This window comes from Meleagris gallopavo, chromosome 1 (assembly GCF_905368555.1).
Source record: "Meleagris gallopavo chromosome 1, MGAL_WU_HG_1.1, whole genome shotgun sequence".
Taxonomy (NCBI): domain Eukaryota; kingdom Metazoa; phylum Chordata; class Aves; order Galliformes; family Phasianidae; genus Meleagris; species Meleagris gallopavo.
In genome coordinates this window covers 100845249-100870151 of record NC_139404.1, presented here as the reverse complement: position 1 = coordinate 100870151, position 24903 = coordinate 100845249, and the positions used below count along the sequence as shown (strand labels likewise).

Here is a 24903-nt window from a genome sequence, read left to right as displayed (position 1 = left end):
CATTACTTATTATAGCCCCATTTTAAAATTTGCAATTAAGATGTTCAAGTAAGCTGTTACAATAATGAGGTATACTGAGTTGCAGTAGAAAATACACAGGCAAGTATCAAGTCAAAGAGTACACAACTTCCAAAAAAAAAAAAAAAAAAAGATAATTTGCCTTCTTCCTGTAACTCATTTGCGATCTTGGAAATAATGAGAATGCAGTGCATACATTAATCCTTAAACTGATCATGCATGAATATTAGAGACAGCTTTCTGAAAAATTAACAAGTCAACAGACACTGGCTGTATAACATTTTTATTTTACTATATTGACATTTTATGCACAAATATTTTAGAGTAAAAATAACTGTTTCATAACTGTAAAATTACCAAAAAAATGAAAAACACAAAACAAATACATAATTATCAGCAGAGTATAAGTGTCTTTATTTAAAGAGTAAAAAGTATGCAAAAACCTTCTTTTACAAAAAATTTGGGAATATTCTTTCTATGTTTTCATCTGGCAGCATCAGAACAACTCTTGACAGTATATTCTACATCCTTTTTTCACTGAAGACATCAAGTTAGTCACAGGTTTCTCCCTCAACTACAGAAAATATGACAGTGATTTTATACTGTTTGAAAGATTTCGTCTTTGCTAAATTAGAACAAGGTGGAAAAGCAGATGACCAAAACAACCCAAAGAACTGCATACCTACTGAAAAACTTCAAACTAACAAGCAGATGTATTTACAAATCAAGTGTGATATCAGAACTTCCCCCTAGAGGGCTTACCACGCATGAAGAACATTCAGGGGGATAAATAATTGATATTACATTTCAACTTCAGCTTATCCTACTGCAGTCCAGCTAGATATAGTAAATTATTATTTTTTTAAAACTTCTTTTTTTGTACTGTATTTTAACAAAGAGGCTTTTCATGAACTCTGCTAAATAGAACTAGTGACTTGTATTGGACTTCTGTTTAATAAAGGCATGATGTTATATACATAGTTGCTGCCACTGAACTATCAGCTTCACCTTACTCTTAGAAAGCAAATCTACACCTATTTGCTAAGTCACCTCAAGCACTTGCCAATTGGTGGAGTTGGACTATTTTAACAGCAAAAGTGGATTAATGGCTGACTTCTAGTGACAAACACATACCTTGCTCATGGCTTAGAAGATTTCATTAAAAAAAGAATAAGTCAGCATGCTTAGTTGATGGAATACTTTAAGCACCCAAGAATGAAAATAATATTAAGAGTTGATGACAGGATCTGTCAAGAAAGTGTTATAGTCATGGAAGTAATAAAAAGGTAAACTAGAAATGCATGCATGTTTTTTAATTAACCAGAAGCTATCTGCAAATGAACACGCACCTATAAAACAAACAGCTCTGTCCTCAACCCATCTTTAAAATAAAGATGAACATTCTGTTTTCTGCTCTCTGACTACCAGTAAGACCATTCCTTTTCAGCCTAAGAACAACCACCCAGTACTCCCGCTACTCACCATGTAAGTACATTTTATGTTTAGAAAGTCTCTATACAAGCACTTTTTAAGGTTTAAGGGTAGCTGAATTAAAAGGTTTTCCCTTAACAATTTGCATTTTAATTAAATGTGAAATGTTAGCGGGAGCAGGGTGCTCAGTTATAAAAAGTTGGGAAATATGCCTTATAAGAATTACAAAGTTTAATAACACAAAAGAGGAGTACTAAAACCATACTATTTTCAAACATCAAAAGAAAGTCATAAACGTAGAAGCTCAAACATTGCAGTCTACTTTTTACTGCACTTTTGTATGAAGTTCTTTCTATACCAGTGTCTCAAAATTCAAAATATATTCCAAGTATTTCTATTCATCATCCATACTTCAAATTGTACCCAGCTCTGGAGCACGCATTTGGCTTATGAAGCTTCAGAAACATCATTTGAAGTTCAGAAAAATTAATTTTAAATAAAAATTACACATCTTTGCACTTTTATATATGTCATTCTGTACAATAATTTGGAAACTAAATTTCAGTTCTCTTTAAAACTATTTTCAACAACTATTTTGTTTCTAATGAGCAAGGGACTAATAACTGTGATTAACTTAGGTCTTCGGTCACTAGGATTGACTATCATGCAGGTATTAAAGCACCTGGCAGAACAGAGCATAAAAACAAGCAAACAAAACCCACCTACAGACTACTCTTTGGGTGAGGGATATTTTTTTCAAGTTTTCAAATCACCTGATGGGAGGATGGTGGGGGAAGAAGTTTTGTTTTATATTACATGGCTAGCATCAACAAAGTCTTATAACAGGTTAGTACTTGCCCTCATAAATGCAGATTATCTACATATTACAGTGAAACACTCGTAATTGGCTTTTCATCTAAGCCAGATCTAAACCTGGATCTCCTTCAGCACAGATCTTCAGTTCTGCCTAGTCTTAGTTTCCTTTCCTTATAAACACAGAAGTTATTTGAGGAACCCGATGCTTTGTCGTGTTTGGTGTGCCTTTCAGCTCTGCTTGATTAGATAAGAGTAATGAACATTTAAGGTTCATTTATGTTTAAAAGCATCAAATTCAATTTGGTAGCTCAGCAGAGAATAAAAAGCCGGAAAGAACCCAATTCAGACAACTGATCAGCCTGCGTTTACTTCATTTTTGTTAAAAAGCACTGCAAAAAAGATTTTGTAGAGCTGTGAACGCAGAATGCTGAATGCAGTTGAATGCAGTTCAACTTTTTTTCACCAATTTCAGATTGTATATCATAGAGGCCCTGACTCAAAGTTGCAGAAGTTGTGGTGATCTCTTAACTTACACTGAAACATATGCTGCTAAAAGATCCAAATTTACGTAAGTCCCAGTTCTTTGTAGAAAATCATGCATGGTATTGTATTGTGAAGAAAAAGAAGAAGCTTCCATTTCAGATAAAAGTAAAGCAACTTCTCTGGCTATATAGGAAAGGCCATGGGTTCCCACTTTCAGGTCCTAGTGCTTAATTATCTTTCTCTGTTTGCAGGGATGCAGTAGCTAGTGCTACTGCTGTAACTGGCTGCGCAATGCCATGAAGCTGCATCTTTGCTAGTTTCTTTTGTTCACATTCTCTGACCAACCGATTCAGCTCTGCTGCGCTGTATCCAATGAGAGTTTTCAAGTCACACACAAATTTGTAGACAAACCTCTTGCCTTGCACTTTGCATATCATGTCTCCATCATAATAGTATCTGTAAGAAAAAAAAAACAACAAATTACAGATTCTGAAAACTTAACTTCCACACACATCCAGTCATTTACTTAGACACCTGGATGCTGAAATAAGAATCTTTTTCATGTTAAGATTCTCATGAAATTTCATGTATCAAGATAAACTTTGGGTGTTCTCTTTCACGAGAAAGGGAAGAGAGTTGAAAGCTGCCCCTTGCACCCTGATATACTAAAGGGAAACAAAGCAGTAATTATTTTATAAGCTGTATAAAGCAACAAGACCATCACTTCTAAGCTAGACCAGTTCAAAAACAGCTTGTGGTTGGAGAAGCAGGGATGGAAAGTTTACATTGTGCTTTGCCTTAGTAAGAAGGTATTATCTCTCCCTCATTATTGTATCTTGCCTTCTTTGCTCATCTCTGCTTTTCTGAGATAAACAGTTTATGTTTGAAGCAGCCTGAAAATCAGCACTGTGGTTTTTATAGTATTAAACAGAATAAGAAGAAAAAAGGTAAAGATGTTTCTCTTTCACCAGCAAGATCAATTTAAGCAAAGTTAAAAAAAAGTAAAAAGACTTCCTATTTTCCCCTAGTCCAAGAAGACAAAAAAGGTAATTTCCTAAGAACGTAATCAAATTTCATGCCATGCTATAAACAAGCAAGTTAGAATTGAGGATATATGTCAACACAATCTAATCATATATGATAAGATATACGTTGAATACATTTCTAGTTACAGCATTTGTCTATTCAAAAACCACAAGCATAATTCTCTAAATACCCATGCAAGTTTTATTAGCTATCAGAATGTTTTGAATCACATGGAAACCTTGCTTCAGAACAATAGAGGAAATTAATACTTTTTTTTCCAAGTCTTACTTTGCTATAGGGTAATTAAACAGATGACGATCGCAGAAAGTCTACTAAATTATATGAATAACAACAAGCTGCTCCTCCACTTTTCATGACAAAAACTGTTTTTCCCAACAGCTGGGTGAAAGATCGAGCGTGTTTCTCAATGATATCATTTTCAGCACTAATCAAAACTGACACAGTAATTTCAGTACATTGATAAACAAAACATTACCATTTTTGTTTTAATAAAAGTTCAGCTTGGCAACAGTGTTTATCTCAGCAGTAAGTAAGAGGTATTAAAGATCCCTTCAGACATTCAAGTGTTAGAAAACATGTCAATTGCAAAATGGCAAGATTTTGAGCAATGTGATGTCTGTAATTCATTAACTGAAATATAACTGTAAAACTTCTCTTATACTAATTTACAGAAACTACTGTTCAGACATCTGTTTAATATCATAGTGATAAGAATATTATTCCAGAGTTCTTCAGCTGCTTTTAAGACCTTCTGCGAAGCTTGTTGATAAACTCCCCCCAAAATTAGCATCATTTATAAGATTTGATGTTTCTGTAAGCTTTCACATATACCTTCTATGCATAAATACAGATTCAGACAAACACACTGGAAACAGTGGAATGGTACTGCAGCCCTTCAAATCTAGTTTAAAGCCTTGTCAACTCCTGGGCCAGAATCCTTTTCCCTCTTTGACTCAGGTGGACTCTATCTGCAGCCATCGGGTAGGTAAATCACCCCATGGTCAAAAAAAGCCAGAATTCCTTGTGTAGCACCAGCTTCATAGCCACATATTTATTATATGGGTTTTCCTGGTCCTCTCAGTAGCCTTCCAAGCCACTAAAGGGATATGGAAAACATTATCTGTTTCCCAACTCTATCCACTAATTGCTCGAAGTCCCCTAAGTCCCTTTTGATAGCCCCCATGTTTCTCTCAGCAACTTCATTGCTGTCAACCTGAACTATCAGTAGGGGATAATAACTGGAGGAAGAAACAAGGTCAGGAAGTTTTCTAGTCATGTCTCTGACCCAGGCACCAGGGTCACAGCAAGCTTCCCTATGGGTAGAGACTGGCTCACATACTGGGCCCTGTGTTCTCTACAGAAGGGAACTGTCTATGTCAATTACCCTTCTTTCCTTCTTTGTAGAAACAGCCTTAAGGCTTAGAGTTGCCCTCCTTGCCCTAGATAACCTCCTGGGTGGACCTTCCACTGCATCCTCACTTACCTGTCCCTCAAGTCCCAGATTCTCAAACCTACTGCACAAGGGCACTCGGGAAGAGATGGCATCAGGGAGACTTACCAGCTATATTCCAGTACCTATAGAGAAGTCACTGAAAAAAGAAAAGCCACGTATGGTGGCACAAAGCAGGAGAACAACTGGCATAAGATGGAATGGGAAGGGATCAGACTGGGTATGGGAACTTCTTCCCCTGGAGGACAGGCAAAGAGTGGGATGAATTGCCCAGTGACATTGTATGGTTAAGTTGTGTATCTGCTGCCTGCCAATTTCTTCTGATGCCTCCTGTTCATGTAAATGAGATAGCAAAGAGTTGTCTTTACTTACTCCATGCCAATTCATGAACTTATAAACTTCAGACTTCCTCAGTGTTAGCATTATTTCCTCAAAGAGATAAACTTACAGAGAATTTGGTATTTTTTTAAACAATGCTAGATGAGTTTACTTCTTTTTATGAAAAATAACATAGCCAAAAGTGGAAATGATTAAAAGTCCATCTTATATCTCAGACGTCAACACAACTTTACTCTAAAAGTATTTAAATATTTATTGCTTAATGCTGCAAATACCCTTCTTGAAAACCAACAGAATTAGTGTTCACTGTATCCAAAAAGGAAATAAGAAACTTAAGGCAACTTGGATGAATTCTCCCGTGCTCCTAGAGACCAAATTAACTGGGGAAAAAAGCCTGAAATGGAGCTACTTGCACTTTTCCCCACTCCCTCAACCATATCACCTATGGAGACTCAATAATACAAATCTTTTTTACCAATGTGAAACTACAGAAGTCATGATGGAATGAAGAAAACCTGTAACCAATAATTACAGAAGAATGTTTGTCATAGTGTGAGAAAAAAGAACAGAAATAAGTAAATATAAAAGCCAGTAATTCAGAGTATTCAAACATTCCGGCAACTTTCCCCACTAACGAGTACTGCTTACACACCAGTAGATGCATAAATCTTGAAGATGTGTCAAAAAAGAGAAATAAAGGTAGGAAAAGCAAACTACAGAGATTAGCCATCTTGTCAGTGTTCAATAATCTTGGAAAAAAAAGAATTTGTATATGCTTAAGAAATTATTGCAATAATTGCTATGAAGAGAAGACTAATGCAATCCAACAGGAAGGAGTAGCTTTACAGGAACTGTTTATCTCCTTACTGAAAAAAGCCCACAAAAACATTTCGGTCCTTTATTAAAACAGCTCAAAATGCAGTAGTCAAGAGTAAGTAAACATCTGATCAATTTCTGAAGTTTCTTACCTCAAAGCCCGACTAAGTTTTTCATAGTTCATTGTGGGTTTGTTTTTGCGCTGCCCCCATTTTTGTGCAACCAGTTCGGGTTGATTCAATTTAAACTCTCCTTCATCACCAACCCAAGAAATACAGTCCCGAGCATCTTTGTCAGTGAGAAGTTCTAATAAAAACTGCCATAATTGGATCTGGCCATTGTTTCCTGTCAAAATAGGAACAAGATCCACTTCAAGTAGTCCTTTTTCATTTTCTCACCGAAGCAAGAAATTTTCAACCAACAGATTAAAGCAAACCAACACAGAACACACAATGGAAAGAGAGCCTGCATTTAGTTGATTTCATCTTCTCTGCAACAAAAGAAATACTTTCCTACAAAGCCCTTGTATTAATCTACGCAAAAAAGAAACTCAGTAATATGAAAACTAAGACTTCTCATAAACTTGTTCCTGGAACTCAGGAACAAAATTATCTAACAGTACAAATAATCACTTAAAGCACACATCTACTCTGAAATACAACAGATTAAGCATGATTTGCTTATTCTTCTTCGGGCATAAATATATACATGCAATAGAGTATATATATTTTTAATGATCACTTTTTACTGATTTTTTATATGTAATATTAGAAATAGGGAAAAAAGACCCACGCACCACAGTTTAAGTCAATATATCACCTCGCACGTACAGTCAATCATTAAGATTTCTTTTTAACTCAACTATCTGCAGTTAAATTACTAAATTCTCAACGAGATATAGAGAGTACACGTAATTCTTAAAGGGAGAAACAGAGTATTTTGCATTGATGTCAGATGACAAATTCTTGGCCTAGAAGACCTGAACGACAATAACGGACTCTCACGCAGAGAAAGGAAAGTGTAAGGATAAGGAGAATTAAGAATTTAAAACAATTCACAGAAGTGGAGAATATCAAAGCAAAAATGACAGTGTGAGTTAACCAACCTGACAAGTTCGCATATGCTTGTGATGCATTTACTTGATACAGTCCCTTTTTGGATCTATATATTTTTTTTTTCTAAAAACCTCGCAACCAGCGTGACAAAGACATGTCCTATAAAACTGTAATTCAACTTAATAAGTGTTTACTGTATTTGCATTTAAAAATAATGTAGACAATACCTGTTCTGTTCCCAGGGGAACTTCTATCTTCCCCCGAGATCCGTGGAGCTCTCTGTACTTTAGCTGCCTTTGCACTGCTGTTTATTACTTTAATGGTGGTTGGGGTAGCAGGTTGTACAGATGCTGGAATAATGTGCACAGCTGTAAAGCAGAAAACATTGCAGAACATCAATTATAAATAGCTAGGCAGAGAAACATCAGATGCATGGGCATATATTATTTATTGTCTATATGATAACAGCAAAAGCTAGAGGTTTTTTTTTTTTTAAACTTTCACTAAAAAGATGCACACTGTCGAAATCACAACACTAAGAATTTAAGTAATTTTTACCACTTCTATTAGAAAATGTTTTAAGACTTGTAGTAGAAATGGCACGTTGTAGATAAAACATTAGCTTTAGTCTACTATTATGTGTTTTACATATTTACATAGTAAAACTCATGCCTTTGATTTCATTTTTATGCTGTTCCCATGTGATTTACCTTAATGCACTCTTCTCTACAGTCACTGTGCAATCCTTCATGTCTGCTATTCAAACAGCAATAAAGACTGGAGGATTCGAATGTTCCATTCTAGGTGAATTTAACTAGACACAAACTCAGGATGCTGTACACGTCTATTTAATACATAAGCTGCTCACAAGTCCTCTGAAAATTCATCAATTTTAATAATTGATGTCACTGTATTAAATCTAAAAGGAGTTTCTAATATTTTTCTTCTATTACTTTCCAAGCATGTTCTCTCTTTGACACATGCCTTCACTTTTTTTTTTCAAGTTTTTTTTTTTTAATAAAAGCATTATAACTTATCCATTCATTAAAACAATACATAACATGAAATACCAAAACATCAAAACCTCAAAACTTACACCCCTGAGATCTTTTTTTTTTCAATAGAGAGGAAAATCTATCATCCAAAATGTAAGTTAGAAACTTTTGTACTTCAAGACATACATCTTTCAGCCAGTAAAGAGATACTGAGAAATCAAATGCTTCACTTTGAATGTTAAAACACATCCTCCACCTCTCATTGAAGAAAGCTACACTGTCTAGTGACTTTATTACTGTTGTACCATTTATAGCGCTGTATATCAAACATAGCACAGAATCATGGCGTCAAACTTGCAAGCAGTTAAGTGTATTAATTAACTTCTGGCAGAAATACTTACGCTGATCAATAGTAACAGTTGCTATTTCTCCAGAGTGTTCTTGACTAGCCAACACATCTGCAGATCAGAAAGAAAGAGTTTTTACTCAAAACATTAGCTTCAAGCTTACCTTTATCATCATTTGAAGATCAAAATTTTTCATATTTCATAGAGGGGAAAAGTGCCCAACATTTTCCATCAGTGGAACTAATGCATAGCTCATGGTCTTGTGGGTATGCGGAAACATTTAATGTTTTACCATTTATTTTTCAAATAATTATGTCAATAGTGAATTCCTAGGTGCCCTTTGCATTCTATATACCTTAAAGCCCTTAGGTATATAATGTAAAATGTGACAGAAGTAGTTTTTAGTCTACCAGGTTATATGCAGGCATGGTATTTATATGCATAGAAACGCATCACTTATAAGTCATGCTGTGCACAATCTAAGGATTTAACTGCCTATGCTTAATGCTCTTCAATTCTATGTGAGGCAGAGATGTATTCTAAATAACTTGTTATTAATATTTAACTATAAAATTCTTAAATTCAGGAGATGCACAAACTAAAAATCTTAATTAAAAAAAAACACAAAGGATTTATCAATCCCTACTTCTTCCATGTTAGTTATGCAGTTTAATGAACAATGAGGAAACTGCTTATCACACAGACATGCTTACTAATACCTCCTGTTATTTTGTGCTGATGCCCTCATTCTTAATGGAAATATTAAAGAGAGGAAAAGCACCTACTTTCAACTAATTTTAAGAATAAATAACAGAAAAGGGGGAGCTAAGTAAAATCAGTTACAGAAAAATCCCATACACTTTCGAAGAAGTTCCAAGTGACTCCACAGAATCTCCCCACGTGGGACTCGTTGGAAGAAGTCTTCTTGAGTGAGGCTGCAGAGTTCCCGCCCAGGAATGCTGAGTGCATTAAGGTCGATGTCTGACATGCTGAACTCCTTCATCACCCACACTACCCAGTGGAGCACTTGGTCTGTTGACCACTGCACAGGGTCTGGAAAACAAAGAAATGAAACTGCAATACATCCATCACAAATTGCAAGGCTCCTTCTCAATGAGGTTACAGAGGTAGTCCTTACTGTAGCTTCAAGAAAAATGAAATACAAGTGGCCACTGAGCCATGGGATTCAAAAAAGTGTTACCTAGAGATCATCAGAATCATAGAATCACAAGGTTGGAAAGGATCTACAAGATCATTTAGTCCAACTGTCCTCCCATTACCACTACTACCACAGGCCACTAAACCATATCTTGTAGGTCTTCATCCAGACGCCTCCTGAACACTGCCACGGATGGCAACTCCACCACCTCCCTGGGCAGCCATTCCACTGCCTGACCACTCTCTGAGAGAAAAAGTTTTTCCTTATGTCTAACCTAAACCTCCTCTGGTACAACTTGCAGCCATTTCCTCGGGACCTGTTTGTTGCCTGCGAGACGAGGCCAAACCCCTCCTCATCACAACCTCCCTTTAGGAAGTTGTAGAGTGCAATAAGGTCTCCCCTGAGCCTCCTCTTCTCCAGACTAAACAATGCCAGCTCCCTCAGCCGCTCCTCATAAGACTTGTGCTCCAGACCCCTCACCAGTTTTGTTACCCTTCTTTGGACACACTCCAGAACCTCAATGTCTTTCTTGTAGTAAGGGCCCAAAAGTGAACACAATACTCGAGGTGCGGCCTCACCAGTGCTGAGTACAGGGGGATGATCACCTCCCTGCTCCTGCTGGCCACACTATTTCTAATGCAGGCCAGGATGCCATTGGCCCTCTTGGCCACCTGGGCACACTGTCGGCTCATGTTCAGCCGAGCATCAACCAACACCCCCAGGTCCCTTTCCTCTTCACAATCATTTCTCTATACAACCTTTAAAATTTTTTGGTTTTTGTGTTTTATTTTTTAAAGCCTGTTTCTAGGCCAGTGAGTGCTTATATTCAAGATTCAATGCCAGTATGTTTTCAACTATGCATTTATTTTAAGACAAGTTATAATATAACATCAAGGAGAGGCATGGTTCTTATGACTCAATTTGACTAGATGGAAAGATGGACTTCTCTTAAAATACCAATGAAAAGGTATTTGTTTGGCAGGAAAGGGCAAAAAAGGGATTCTTCCTTAGGAAAAAAGATCTTTCACATCTCCCAACTATCCACAACACTTCTCAATACACAAAATCATTTTTTCTTTTTTTCCATAGTACTTCAGCTAGCACCTCTCACACCACGATGCTCTTCTGCTGATACACTGATCAGTGTGCGATAATGCTGAAATATTAAGTTCTACATTCATTCACCAATATTCCTGTTCCTAAAAATATTTAAAATCACAGTTGTGCAGAGTTTGGCTGGGATGAAATTAAATTTCTCCAAAACAGCCTGTGCGTTGCTGCATTTTAGATCTGCAACCAATTTATTGCTTGATGAATCTCTGCCACATGACAGGCCTAGCTGCCTCCCCCCATCCCACTCCCTCCATAGGAAGCCAGCGGAGAAGCGAGAAAGAGGAGCTGCTGCTCAATTAAGAAAAAAACGTTGACTACTTTGACTCCCTGATCCACATCCATAAGCTCACCTGTCAAGTGGAAAGCTAAGGAGTGATCAGCAAGACTTGCTCACTATTTAACAGCCCCACGTGGCCAGTGTGAAAAGCCAATGGAGATTGGAGGCTGATAGTGGACAACCTTGGCCTGAATGAAGTTCACAACTGTTGCGTGCTACTGTACCTAACATGCAAGAACTTCAATATGAACTCAAATCAAAGGCAGCCAGGTGGTAAACCACAACAGATATTGCCAATGCACTCTTTTCCATCCCTTTACCAGCAGAGTGCAGGCCACAGTTTATCTTTACTTCAGGGGGCATTCAGTATACTTGGAACTGTTTGCCCCAGGGGTGGAAACACAGCCCAATCATCTGCCATTGGCTATTCCAGACCACACAGGAACAGAGTGGAGTTCTTGAGCACCTGCAATACATTGATGACATTATCACGTGGGGCAAAACAGCGAAGTTTTCAAGAAAGGGAAGAAAATAATAGCAAAACCAGCTTGCAGAAAGATTTCTATTAAGTGAAGTAATGTCAAGGGACCTGCACAGGAAATCCAGTTCCTAGGAATAAAATGGCAAGACAGACGTTTTCACATCCCAGTGGATGCGTCAACAAAATCAGTTATGTCCCTGCCAACTAGTAAGTAAGAAACAATCTTTCCTAGGTGTTGTGGGTTTCTGTAGAATGCTTATCCCCGATTACAGGCTCAATGTAAGCCCTCTATCAAGTGACACAGAAGATGACTGATTTTGCACCTGAACAACAATAAGCTTTTGAACAAACAGAAGACAGTCTGTGCAGGAATCCTGGGACCAGTCCAGACAGGACACAATGAAAAAAACTTGCTCTACACTGCAACTGGGGAGAAGGGTCCCACCTAAAGCCTTTGGCAAAGGACACCAGGGAGACCCAAGGTCGACCCCTTTGGTTTTGGAGATCAGGATACAGTGGATCTGAAGAGCGCTATACTGCAACTGAAAAAATATATATATTAGCAGCACATGAGGGGGTTCAAGCTGCTTCCAGAAGCTGGTACTGAAGCACAGTTCCTTATAGCACCTTGACTACCAGTGCTAAATTGGATGTTCAAAGAGAAGGTCCCTTCTACACACCATGCTGCTGATGTTACTTGGAGTATGCGGATTGCGTTGGGCAATGGGCTCAGATGGACAACTTCAATCATCCAGAAATTTTGGGAAGTAGGGCTCTACTAGAGGGCTGAACCTCATAGTCAAATTTGCCAAGTTTGTGTACATTTTCTCTACAGATCTGCAGGCACAGAGGAGGCAAAGTTTTCTTCATATTCTCAAAGGGTGATAGTCCAACTAACTCACACAGGGTCTCTCATTATATTTCCATTTCACTGCTGCCAATGTATTGGCAAAAACTGCTGGTGTGGTTCACGTGAACTTCTGCCACATAATTAGTGAACACCTATCTCTCCTGGAATCACAGATCCCTTTCCCTTGAATAGTGTTGAACAGGGCTTGATAGCCTATAAGTCAGGCCCGAAATAATTTGTGCCTCCTTAGATCCACCGGAGCTACAATCTTCCTCTCTGAAATACTTCCCTAAACATTCAGGGCTCTACAGGTATTCAGGAGCAAAGCTCAATGACACCAGGGGTGTACACTTCTTTAAGTTTCCTCCTAAATTCCTTCCCACCCCTTCCACTCAATTTTTTTCAGCTTTGGGGCAGATCCCTAACCAATATTAATAACGAGAAGCACATACGGGTAACATGACAATACAATTATGCCAGTTTGGACATTCCAGACACGTGCAAAAATTTCAAGGGGAAGAAAAGGAAATGTATGGGAAGAGGACAGGCAGTGGAAGAAGTGGAATCATTAACAACACCTGAAGTGTAATTTGTAATGCTCAAATCATGCCATGTTGCATACAAGCACTGGTTTGGTGTCCCCACCAGTGATCTTAAACACTCTCTCTCTCCCTCTCACCTCACACACACCTCATACACACAGCCCAGAAAGAGTGACTTCCTTAAAAGAGCTCCAGTGGGTTTTAAGTAACACAATCTGAAGCATTGTTTGAAACTGCATTGCAGATCCAGCAGATCTCTTATTTCAATTACTATCATGCCCCATGTTGGGTGTCAGTTTACTATCTCAGGTTGATTCTTTGTTGCACACCTGGCCTAGCCCCCTCCTCTGATCTGTCCCCAAAAAGGAAGCCAACAGAAGTGAGAAGGCAGAATTGTTGCTTGATTGATATAAAGAGACTACTAGACTACTATTTAACTAAAATAATAAAAGAACGTGAGATAATACAATATAAAAGAAATCAAGAGTAATACATCAAACCAATGAGAAAGAGAATGTCTCCTAATCATGCTGCTTGGTGGTACAGAAGGAAAAAAAAAAAAAAAAAAAAAAAAAAAAAAAAAAAAAAAAGGACTTAACTATGTCACTTTGTCTCTCCCTCCCAAAAACCATGTGGGAAGGACTGGAGCATTTTCCAAACTGGTTCCTCCTTAGCAGTTGTACTAATTCAGACAGTTCACTGCATAATGTTATGATACGGTTATGGAAAAAATATATTTGAGTGTCACCATTTAAGTGTGCGATAATGTAGAAATATTAAATTCTACATTCACTCAACATTATTCAGTTTCTCAAGTATTTAAAATCACAGTTGCACTGAGTTTGGCTGGGATGGAATTAATTTTTCCACAGCAGTCTGTTTGTTGCTGTGTTTTAGATTTGCAACCAAGTTAAGTGTTGACAACAGATTGACATTTTAGCAACTGCTAAGCAGAACTTACGGTGCATTGAGGCCTTCTCTTTCTCACTCAGCTTCCCCAGTGGGTAGATATGGGTGGGCAATTGACTGGTAAAGGACACAGCTAGGACAGCTGACTCCAACAGTCCAGATCACTGGCCTGAGGCTAATTGTATGAGGTTCAACAAAGTGCTGGGTCCTGTGTTTCAACCATAACAACCCCACAAAAACTGCAGGCTTGGGGCAGATCGGATGGAAATCTATGCATAAGAAAAGAATCTGGGGTTATTAGTTGACAGCTAACACGAGTCAGCAGTGTGCCCAGATGGCCAACAGCACCCTGGCTTGTATCAGAAAAAGAATAACCAGCAGGTGTAGGGAGGCGATCACACTTCTGTATCCAGCACTGGTGAGGTCACACCTTGAGCACTGTGTTCTGCTCTGGGTCCTTCATTAAAGAAAGACACTGAGGCCCTGGAGTGCATCCAGAGAAGGACAAGAAAGCTGGTAATGGGTCTGAGGAGCAGCTGAGGGAGCTGGGATTGCTCAGTCTGGTAAAAAAGAGGCTCTGGGGAGACCTCATAGCTCACTACAACCACCTGAGAGGAGGTTGTGGAGAGGTGGGGGTTGTCTCTTCTCCCAGGTAGCTGTGATATGATAGGAGGTAACGGCCTCAAGTTGTACCAGCGGAGGCACAGGTTGGATGTTAGGAAAAATTTCTTCTCTTTCAGAAAGAGTGGCAAGGCATTGGAACAGGCTGCCCAGGGGAGTGGGGTCACTGTTTCTGGAGATGTTCAACAAGCGTGTGGATGTGGGACTGAGAGACATGGTTAGTGGGAATGGTGGGAACATGCCGATGGTTGGACTAGATGATCTTACTGGTTTGGACTGGGTAGTCTTAGTGGTCTTTCACAACCTTATAGATTCTATGAACAGACTAAAGAGGTATTTTGAAATTATTCGCTAAATAAAATTTTAAAAAGAAAAAACAAAAACAAAAAAAAAAAACCACCCAAAGCTTTCTAAATTTATAAATATTAAGTAGGAGCAATAATTTCTATTTCGCTTAATAAAAGACAGTAACATTGCATCATTTCTCATCAATGCTACCAAAAACAATATAGTGTAATTCTCTGGGAAAAGCCACACCAAAAGGATCTTATCTTTAGAGTCTTATAATAAATCACAATTAAATACCATAATAAGTCTGCTGATTTGTTCCCTTTGAACGTGATTGCAGGGCAACACGAATCATTATGTTCCCTGACCAGGTTCCGTTGTTTTCAAAAACTTCCTTTTTTGGCTTTGTTTCTCATACAATGAATACTTTCATTCTTCCCAGGAACCTTTACTACAGTACTAAACTTCTGGATTTCATTAGCAGAAATACCTTTAACAGCTGAGAAATTGCAGTTTCTGGCAAAACCCACCAAAACAAAGGGAAAGCCACAACATTTTGAAGGACTGCTAAAAGCTAATTTTCCATCTGCAGCAAAACGGAGAAGCCCATCAGGACACAGACATCAAATCCTTCCAGGTGGTGATTTTTTACTGATTGGACTTTAAAAAGACCCAAGAAATAATTTAAATGAGTAATTTCAGAGAACTTCACAGAACCAAACCTCACAACTCTCTAAAGGAAATTTGCCTCTTTTTCCATTTTTTAATATACGTATGTAGAAATATTTGAAAAGGTTTTATTGGGGACTCTGTAAGAACTTTAACATTCCCAGAAAATTTTGACTATATAATATATCGTATCAGAATATCTGACATATTATATCAGAACTTTACAGTGCCTCACTTCAAGTATCTACACTGGGAATAAAACACTGGCAAATTAATAAATTTAAAAATAAAATAAAATAAATAAATAAAAAATAAATTAAAAATTAATATTCTTGGACTAGATGATCCTGTAGGTCCTTTTCAACCTTGTGATTCTATGATTCTTAATACAAAGATTTCTGCTGTAGTAAACTAGTAGATCTTCCTGGAAAGTCTGCACTCCCATGACACAAAAGACATTCAACTTCTACAGCTACGGTTGTGGGTCTTAAGGTTTTAAAGCAACAGAACTATTAAAGCTTAATAACAACATTATTCAGCATCATAGTAACATGGTTTTAGCTAACTTTCTTTTTATTTATTTTTTCAGCATGCTCATGGGAGAGCATGCTGAAAAATCTCTGCTCTGATAATGCATTATATCTTCACAAACATTCTGCATCAAATCTTTGACTACCAACAGACAGAGCGTGATAAAAGCTATTTTGGAAATATTTGCCAATTAAAGAACAATTAAAAGGCATCAAAAGACCACTGCTTTAGTTATCAAAAATATGTTTAAATACTGGCAAGATACTACAAAGACATGTAACTACAGTGGGATTTTTAAGCACTTCAAACTTCTCTTTCCAAATACCCTCTGGTTGTGCAGTTGTGCTTACAGAGTACAGCCTCACATACTGAACATGTCTCAACAGTACATTTCATTCAGCAAGTCAGAACATGCAGCTCAGCCAGATAATCTCCAGAGCATGAAAAGGTCAAAAAAACTACAGTTTCAGGTCAATTCTCTGCAGGCATTCAGACGTGTTTTCTCTGAAGTAAGAATAAACTAGCAACCTGCTCAGTATCAACATTAATTCAGAAGAGGTGATGATTTACAGAATCTTTATATTCATCTCTGAATTTTCTTTCTCCCCCACTATGTTGAAGCCAAGCATGGCTTTCCATGAAAATCTGAGTTTACAATATATTCAGTATGCTGCAATTCATGAAATAATGTACTGAGCATAATTCAGATTCAGATGTATGAGAAGAGCTTTATCGTTAACAAATGCATTTTTATGAAGGAGGAAGAAAACTGCTTTCTAAAAAACTTACTGTAAAAGAAGTACTAAAAAAAAAAAAAGCACCACTTTAATAAAAATATTAGAAGCACCGATTCTACTCATCTCTGCATAAGATAAGGCTAAACAGATCTGCATTGCACTTATCCATAACACACCTATGAGCTACCAGATCACTTGAATTACAGAACCCAAGTTAATTATCATTTATGAAAAACAGGCCTCCTGCCCTAAAACAAACAGGAGAACCAGCCTCCACCTCCCTAACCCAACACATGCACAATTTACCATCAGGTATTATTACCATAGGGTATTCCAAGGCGCTCCTGCTCCTTTCTGTAGTCTTCCAATGCTGCAGCCCATCGTGTCACCTGTTCAGAGGTCTCATCTGAAATGGTTGTGATGTGTTTTGTTCCATCTAAGGTTATCACTTGAGCTTCCTCAACAAGGTGAGCTTCAGCCTCAGCGTGATGAGCATCTGGATCAATTACTACCTCCACAGTTTCCACAGGCTTCACGATTTCAAGGATATTTAACTTGGGGTCTGTCCCTAGGTATAGATCAAATGAAGAAAAATAAAGGATAATTGATTAGTAAGTGTTAGTATATTTTGGAAAGAAGCATTATACAAAAGAACCGTCACAGAATTTCTGAAGGTGTGCTTAAATGAGAACTACCTCAGTAAAAGTGAGTACAAATCTGTCCCACTTTCTTTCCCCAGTGTTGCAGTTTCATATTCTGGCACATATCAAAGTATTTGTTCTTTAATAAATATACTGGGGAAAACAAAAACAAACAAACAAGCCATAAGCATCTGCTGCCTTCCTCCAACCAACACAGATGATTTCCAATGTTTACAGTTTTTCCCCCCCACTGTCTCTCAAGTCTACACAGGAGCAAACCTTTTCTGCCACTGCAAAAAACAATGCACTTAACAGGAAGTCGAAACAAGACTAAAAAAGTTCAGATTTTCAGCTTCATCAATCTTTTTGTTTGTTTTCATTCTGTCACAATTACTGTCAGGATGTAAGATATTAGACCATGGAGTGGGAAGATATGCCTTCATTATGCAATGTGAAATTAAGGAAGTGGAAATAGTTTTAGACAACTAGCAAATTGCTGAGGATTCAACAAGGGGAAAACTATCCTATCTGATACCTCCAACACAGACTATGCATCAGCAAACATTACCAGGCTGGTTAATGCTCCGTCTCAGTAGTACTTGACTCAGAGCTTCCATCCAAAGAAAACAGCTAACAGCGATCCCAGCCCTTCATATTCATTTTCAATTAACAACTTCTACTCTCATGATCTAGTAATACACAAAACACACAAACACTCTTCACAGAGACGAAACTGTCACTCATCTAGACAAAAATCTTTTGCCTGCTTTAATACTTGACCTGGTATGACTAACTACTCACCCTTAACGAAAGCTTCATACTCCAGGTAACTCTCACTATTTGATCCAGAATTTTTTTTCCCCACTTTGAAATTGATATGAAGTTTCATAAGACATTTTGCATAGCTTTTGTCAGTTTATGGCAATTGTTTTAATGTACTACATATAACCACAATAAACAGTGAAAAATACATCCTGAAACTACATGACCACCTATTTACTGCTAGAAAGAGAAGAGTATTGCGTTTGTTCACAAGCACTCATATAATACCAGATGGCCCACAGAGCAGACAAATGTAACTGCTTACCTTGCCTAGATACTACTTGCACACTGAGTTGCACTGTTCCATCTGTTTTCACTCCTTGATCAAAAAGGCTTCGATCTGGGTCCAGCTTGATAAAAGCAAAAGTATTAAAAAATAATAAAGAATGAAAATATATACTAGTCACAAAGTTATAACAACAGTTATACTAACATATTGTGATGCCTGCAGAAACATGTGGGAGGGGAATTTTTTGAAATATCGTGTTACCTATGCATCTGAATACCATAAAAATATTTCTGCTTTATTCAAACACAAAACAAGATTGGACTCTCAGAAGTTCAGACAGCAACAAACGATATGGGCTACCTCATGAGTTTTTGCTTAGACAGTATTGTCATTACACTCAATCTTCTTTCACCCGTGGTTGGGTAAGGGGAGTGTCACCCCCCTACTCACAAATCATAATGTCTCAGGTTTTTTTAATTCATTCATACAGAATTTATGTGTACACGTTAAGTGTTTTTATGATAAGGAAGTTGATGTAAAATTAAACTCTATATTGCAATGTACAAAACAAAGCAGGAAATTTCATGATGAAAGAAAGGGATGAAGAATAATGCCTCTTTGGTAAGAGTATCAATCTTCTATAACCTTGCAGTTTACCTGGATATCTTGCAGACAAATTTCATGTGCATCCAAGGAACACAGCAGTCTGGGTTCCAGTAATTTCTTAAGATTTCCAATTGGTTCATTGATGTCAATAGCTTGATTCACAAATTCTGCTGTGGTGTAGGTTTGCTCAACAATGCTTCAAGTACCAAATGAACACAATAAATCATTACCTATATGTTAGTACAGCTCACACAATACAGTAGTTATAGAACAGATTTTTTAAAAGTTAGAAATAAGCTACATAAAAAACTATATATGAAATCTTAATACCACTCAGATAAACTACTTGGGTACAGTGGATTACCAAATTCCATCCTGATGATTTTACAGCTAACTTTTCCTTAAAGCTGTATCACAGTTCAAAAGATAAGCCAAATATCAATAATATATTGAAAACTCAGGTCTGAAAATAATAAGTTACGATCAGCTTATTATATACCATTAACCTTCACATTGAGTAAATTAATTCTGTCTGCCTTGCATGCAGTGTATTTAAAAGATTCATGTTAAAAGTCAAATACGAAAACTTAACATGTGGAGTACAAAGAAGGAAAAAAAAATATCCCCAGTTCTACAGATTAAATGTCCATGTCTTGAAACTAGCATAATGATTTATGCTATGATTTAGGTTTATCAGCATAATGATAAACCTAACACATAAAAGAGACAACCAAAAAGAACTGCAGCAATGCATAACCTCGAAAGAAAGTCAGTCACATATCTGGGTTGTCCTATTGCACTATTAGCATAGGCATTCAGAAATATCAGTTTAAACAGAGGAAATCACAAAGTAAATGGATGCAGTTCCTAAGTATTAAAAATTATACGAGGAGCTCAGAATAAAGAGAAACTCATAGTTGGTTTTCAAATAGTTCTTCAAACATGTTCTTAAAAGACCAGGTCACCTACTAGCCTACGCTATTTTTCCCCATGCTTTGATATTTTCAAAAACAGTTGTGAATATTAGGGAAGAAGCTTTAGGAACTAAAAACGAGGTTGAGATAACTACAGCAAAGTAGACTTCTGTATCTACAGTTTTATTGGCCTCATCAATAATACAATCACAATATATAGAATTTAATCTCTGCTTTTTTAAAAATTGGCCCTGGATAACAAGGAATGCAATAGACTGGAGAAACTAAAGGCTCATTTCAGTTAAAGGATATGCTGAATCTGAAACATCTGCAACAAGTACACATAGCAATATTCCTACAGACGTGAAAAGTAAAGAGAAAGCTACTATAAGAACTGTAGAAATAAAAAATAAAATGTGCGGAGATTTAACCAACTGAGATTGAATAGTGTGATATGCTAGTGTCACAGACTGGAGAACAGCCCTATGGAAAGGTTCTGTGGGAGTCAAGTTGAATTTGAGTCAGCAGTGTGCCCTGGCAGCTCAAAGGTCCAACCACATCCTGGGGTGCACCAGGCCCAGCACTGCCAGCCAGGCACGGGAAGGAGTTGTCCTGCTCTGCTCTGTGCTTTGCAGCCTCTCCTTGAGCACTGTAGGCAGCTTCGGATGTCACAATGTAAGGAGGGCATAAAACTATTAGAGCGAAGAGGGCAATGAAGATGGTGAAGGGACAGGAGAGCAAGAGCAGCTGAGGCCCCTCGGTGTGCTCAGCCCAGAGCGGAGGAGCTGAGGGGAGGCCTGATGGCGGCTGCAGCTCCTCACAGGGAGCGGAGGGGCAACGCTGAGCTCTGCTCCGTGTGACAGCGACAGGGCCCGAGGGAACGGCATGGAGCTGTGTCAGGGGAGGGGCAGCTGGGGGTCAGGGACAGGGTCTGCACCAGAGGGTGAAGGGCGTGGGACGGGCTGCACAGGGCTGTGGGCACGGCCCCGAACCTACAGTGCTCTCAGCCACACTGTTTGAATTTCACATGTTCTGTGTGGAGCCCATAGTTGGACTCAGTGATCTTTGTAGGTTCCTTCCAAATTGGGATATTTTATGATAGCACTACACTGGTTTCCATAGTAGCGGCTACAGTTCCATTAAAAAAAAAAAATAAAAAATCACTTAACAGAAAAACTGAAGACAGCACAGGCAAAAATGAAGACTTTTATAACCATAAGAAAAGCTGAAAATTCTGTAGAATGAAGCAAGCACAGGAGCACAGAGATGGCAATGATCCAGTTACTTCTACCACTTTAAAGTTAATACTTTCACCTAGTTAGAAAACACTTGGATTTATTTCATAATCATAGTCATCTCTGAAGCATTACACAGTAACTAATAATAAACCTGGGTAACTGAACTTAGTGTGTGCAGTCACAGCTCTGAAATCAGTAAAACAAACAAAACATAAATAAATCACAGTCTAACGACTCTGAAAAGCAAAGACAGTACATACCTTTCTTCAGTACATTCCTGTTTCTCATTTCCATCAATTTCTATTTCTATCAACTCCTCTGCTTCTCTCTTAGTCATGGCTGAAATGTCTTAAGAACAGAGCTAGGAACAAAGAAGAATTCTTTTTGTAAGTCACAGATGAACAAAACAAGCTGATTGTTTGCATCCTATCAAACATTTTTTTAAACCAAATACCTAGATAGTTGTTTAAAGAAAAAGGGAAAACCAAAACCTAACGTGGATTTCACAAAATAGATGACAATACCTGTTGACAAAGAAATGTGCTGCAGGGCAAATTCAGAACTCTAAACAGAAACAAATACTGAGGCCAAAGTCTTGTTTGCTTGCATACATCTCCACTTACTGACCGTTTTTGGAATAGACTAACTAAAACTTCTCATGGCTGATTTCAAACAACTTCCTACAATTCTTGGAAAGTTAATGCATATTTTGCCATCTAGATTTAGCTATACATTTACCTTCCTCTTCACAAGAGAAGAGGCTAGAAAAGTTTCCATCCTAGATTCATTCTTTCTCAGGTTCTAAACTAAACCCATACCAACTATTAGTAAGGAGTTTTCATTTTATCAAAATGAATAATAAACAAGTCATACAGCTTTTAGAGAAATTGTTTAAAGAAATTCATACTGTTCATCATACCACATCCTTCAAAACCTGTTATGTGAAATTAGTTGTGCTACCAGAAGAAATCATGTGCTATATCTGATGTCAATCAGTGAGAAGCAACCAGGGTTGGATAGCAAGTAAACAGCATCTCATTAATATCTCACCGCCAGAACCTGCTCCATTCTCATCAGACCTAGCTCGATGAAACTCTCCTAGCTGCAAGGGATGGCTACACTGAACTGCCAGTCCAAGGAGTCCAACTTCCTCTCATCTAATCTCACCTATTGTCTTCACACTACATGGGGAACACCTCTGAAGAGACAAGTTTGATTAAGTCTCTGGAAGAACAAATGTCTGCACTGCTACAAGTGATCTGGTTGACTATTAGGACTTTTAGAAATTAAGGATTGAGTAAATAAATCATTTATGAAAGAAAATACTCAATATTGGTAAATACAAAATGACACACGGTGAGTAAACATTACAGTAAGACAGTAACTGGAACTGCATAGAATAAGGCAATATATTTTGGCGTTCCTGTGAGCTGGAGTCCAAATTGGCATCTGGACTGGCACTGTTCACCCCCTCTCCTAAGGGCTTTGCTTTCTTACACAGCTGCATCATGCTGGCTACATTATGCTTTTGGATACCCTGGGGAAGCACAGGAGGAAAGCAAAGTACAGGCATGGAAAGGGGAAGAAAGATGGTTCCACCAAGCACAAACACAAGAAAAAGAGGTGAGCGGAGTGGAAAGAGGAAGAATAACATGACTAAAACATGTGAAGTCAGTAACACTTTGAGGAAGACTAATGGAGAAAATTAGTCATGCGTTCTTACACTAAAACAGAGACTCCTGATAATATTAAGAAGCAGCATGCTTCTTAATAACAAAGGTTTCACACAATATCCAATGAAACTTGCTGCTACAGGATTGCACAGACTGAAAGCGCGCATATATTCAGATGAGACAAAACAAACTCACGCCGAGCAGCTCACTGGAGCTATTAACTACAGAGATGGGGGACTGTCATGTCAAGAACCAGCCACAGATTCTCTGGAAGAAGCCTGGTTAGACATCTGGGATGTCAGCTGTCTATCACCAGCTAAATAATGTTAAGCAACAAGAAGAACAAAACAGAATTTGTGCTCATCATCATCATTTGTGCAAAGCAGGGGCAGTTCAAGGAGTTTATATACCTCACCAAACATTAGTAAAAAAAACCTCAATGGGAAATATAATTAAAACAAAATATTTTCAATCTGCCAGATTTGCAGAAGAATTGCATGTGATGCTGTAAACGTGGTGGCCATACAGTAGTACAGATACAATACAGGTGAAATAGAAATAAAATACATGCAATCAATCCCACGAAGCAGCCAGGGATTCAACAGAGGCAGCCTCTTGGGATAACAAACTGAGTGAAACCTAAAGAAGAGGTTGCACAAGGAACATTTAGATGTTGTACTAAGGGACATGGCTTAATGGGAAAGCATTGATGGTGGGGGTTGGTTGGACTGGATGATCTTGGAGGGCTTTTCCAATCTTGATGATGTTATGCTTCTGCTCTCCAGGGGGTCCCACGGTTCAGCTGTTTCAGGGGGCACCCCTACCAGTACTGCCATTGGTAATGCCACACGCACTCAGCGGGGCCTTTGCAAGTTACCAGCCAGTTTGGGCATAAGACAGAGATGCTAGACGGGCCAAAGTCACGCCGGTTTTCAAACGTTTTCTTTCCTAACCAAGGGACAGAAGTTCGAAAACAAACCCAGCCATGGAAAAGTAGCCGTGCAGCACGTGCCTGGAACACCACCAAGGCGATAGATGGGACGCCGAGTACCCCCGCACACTGCCGGCCAAAAGCCGTATTTGCGGCCCAAGCAAGCTCCAGCGAGCCTGCTCGGCCGGATGGGGACCCGCCGTTACCCGCCCAGCCCTTAGCCAAGCCACGGCCGGGCCCTGCTCCGCCCGGGGAGCCGCCAGGGCCGCCATGTGCCGCTCCTTCCCGCCGTCCCCGGTTCTCTCCCTGCAGCCCGCCCGCTTCCCCCCTCCTCCCCGCGGCGTTGTTTGAACCCGAAACGGAAATGAGACGCGAGGCGCCGGGGAGAAACGGAAACAAAACACGGGCCGGGCCGGGCCGCCAGGCCGCGTCGCGTTCACCCACCTCCGCTGCCTTACGTGCCGGCCCCGAGCGGAGCGGCCCACGCCTCCTCCCGCCGCCCTCGCAGCGCCGCCGGCTCCCGCCGCCACCGCCGCCCTGCGGAGTTCGTCGCGCGTTCGGGATTGGGCAGCGCGGCCCAGCGCGGGCCCGGGCGGGGAGGGCGCGCCGACACCGCCACCCCCCGCGCAGCCGCGGGAACTACAGCTCCCGGCGACCCCCGCGCGCGCCTGTCCTAGAGCGGAGGGGGGGGCGGCCGCCCCGAGCCGTTTCCTCTCACCCGGAAGCGCAGCGCCTACTTCCGGCGGTGACGGGCCGGCGGCCGTTTGTCCGTTACTCTCTTTCTCTCCCAGCCCGGCGGACGGTTGGTCGGGGCTGTACGGCGGACGCTGTCCCTCGCGATACTTGCGCGCAGCTGTGGGGGTCGAGGTAAGGCA

At 39.3% G+C, this 24903-nt stretch overlaps 1 protein-coding gene across 3 annotated transcripts; it reads right to left on the bottom strand.

The window, feature by feature from the left end:
- Positions 1-285: 285 nt before the first annotated feature.
- Positions 286-24886, bottom strand: GABPA (GA binding protein transcription factor subunit alpha). 3 transcript variants are annotated; one of them, XM_085241472.1, is made up of 10 exons: positions 24747-24886; positions 21685-21785; positions 19324-19468; positions 18703-18787; positions 17297-17542; positions 9656-9850; positions 8852-8908; positions 7683-7823; positions 6553-6745; positions 286-3204 (listed from the first exon to the last, which is right to left on the bottom strand). In XM_085241472.1, exons 2-10 carry the CDS (start codon positions 21759-21761, stop codon positions 2976-2978), a joined length of 1368 nt encoding a protein of 455 aa, XP_085097598.1. In that variant the 5' UTR covers positions 21762-21785; positions 24747-24886; the 3' UTR covers positions 286-2975. The 3 variants fall into 3 exon arrangements, with proteins under 3 accessions (XP_085097598.1, XP_085097593.1, XP_010720730.1); XM_085241467.1 differs by lacking the exon at positions 24747-24886 and adding an exon at positions 24473-24699; XM_010722428.4 differs by lacking the exon at positions 24747-24886 and adding an exon at positions 24110-24327.
- Between the last annotated feature and the right edge of the window lie 17 nt (positions 24887-24903).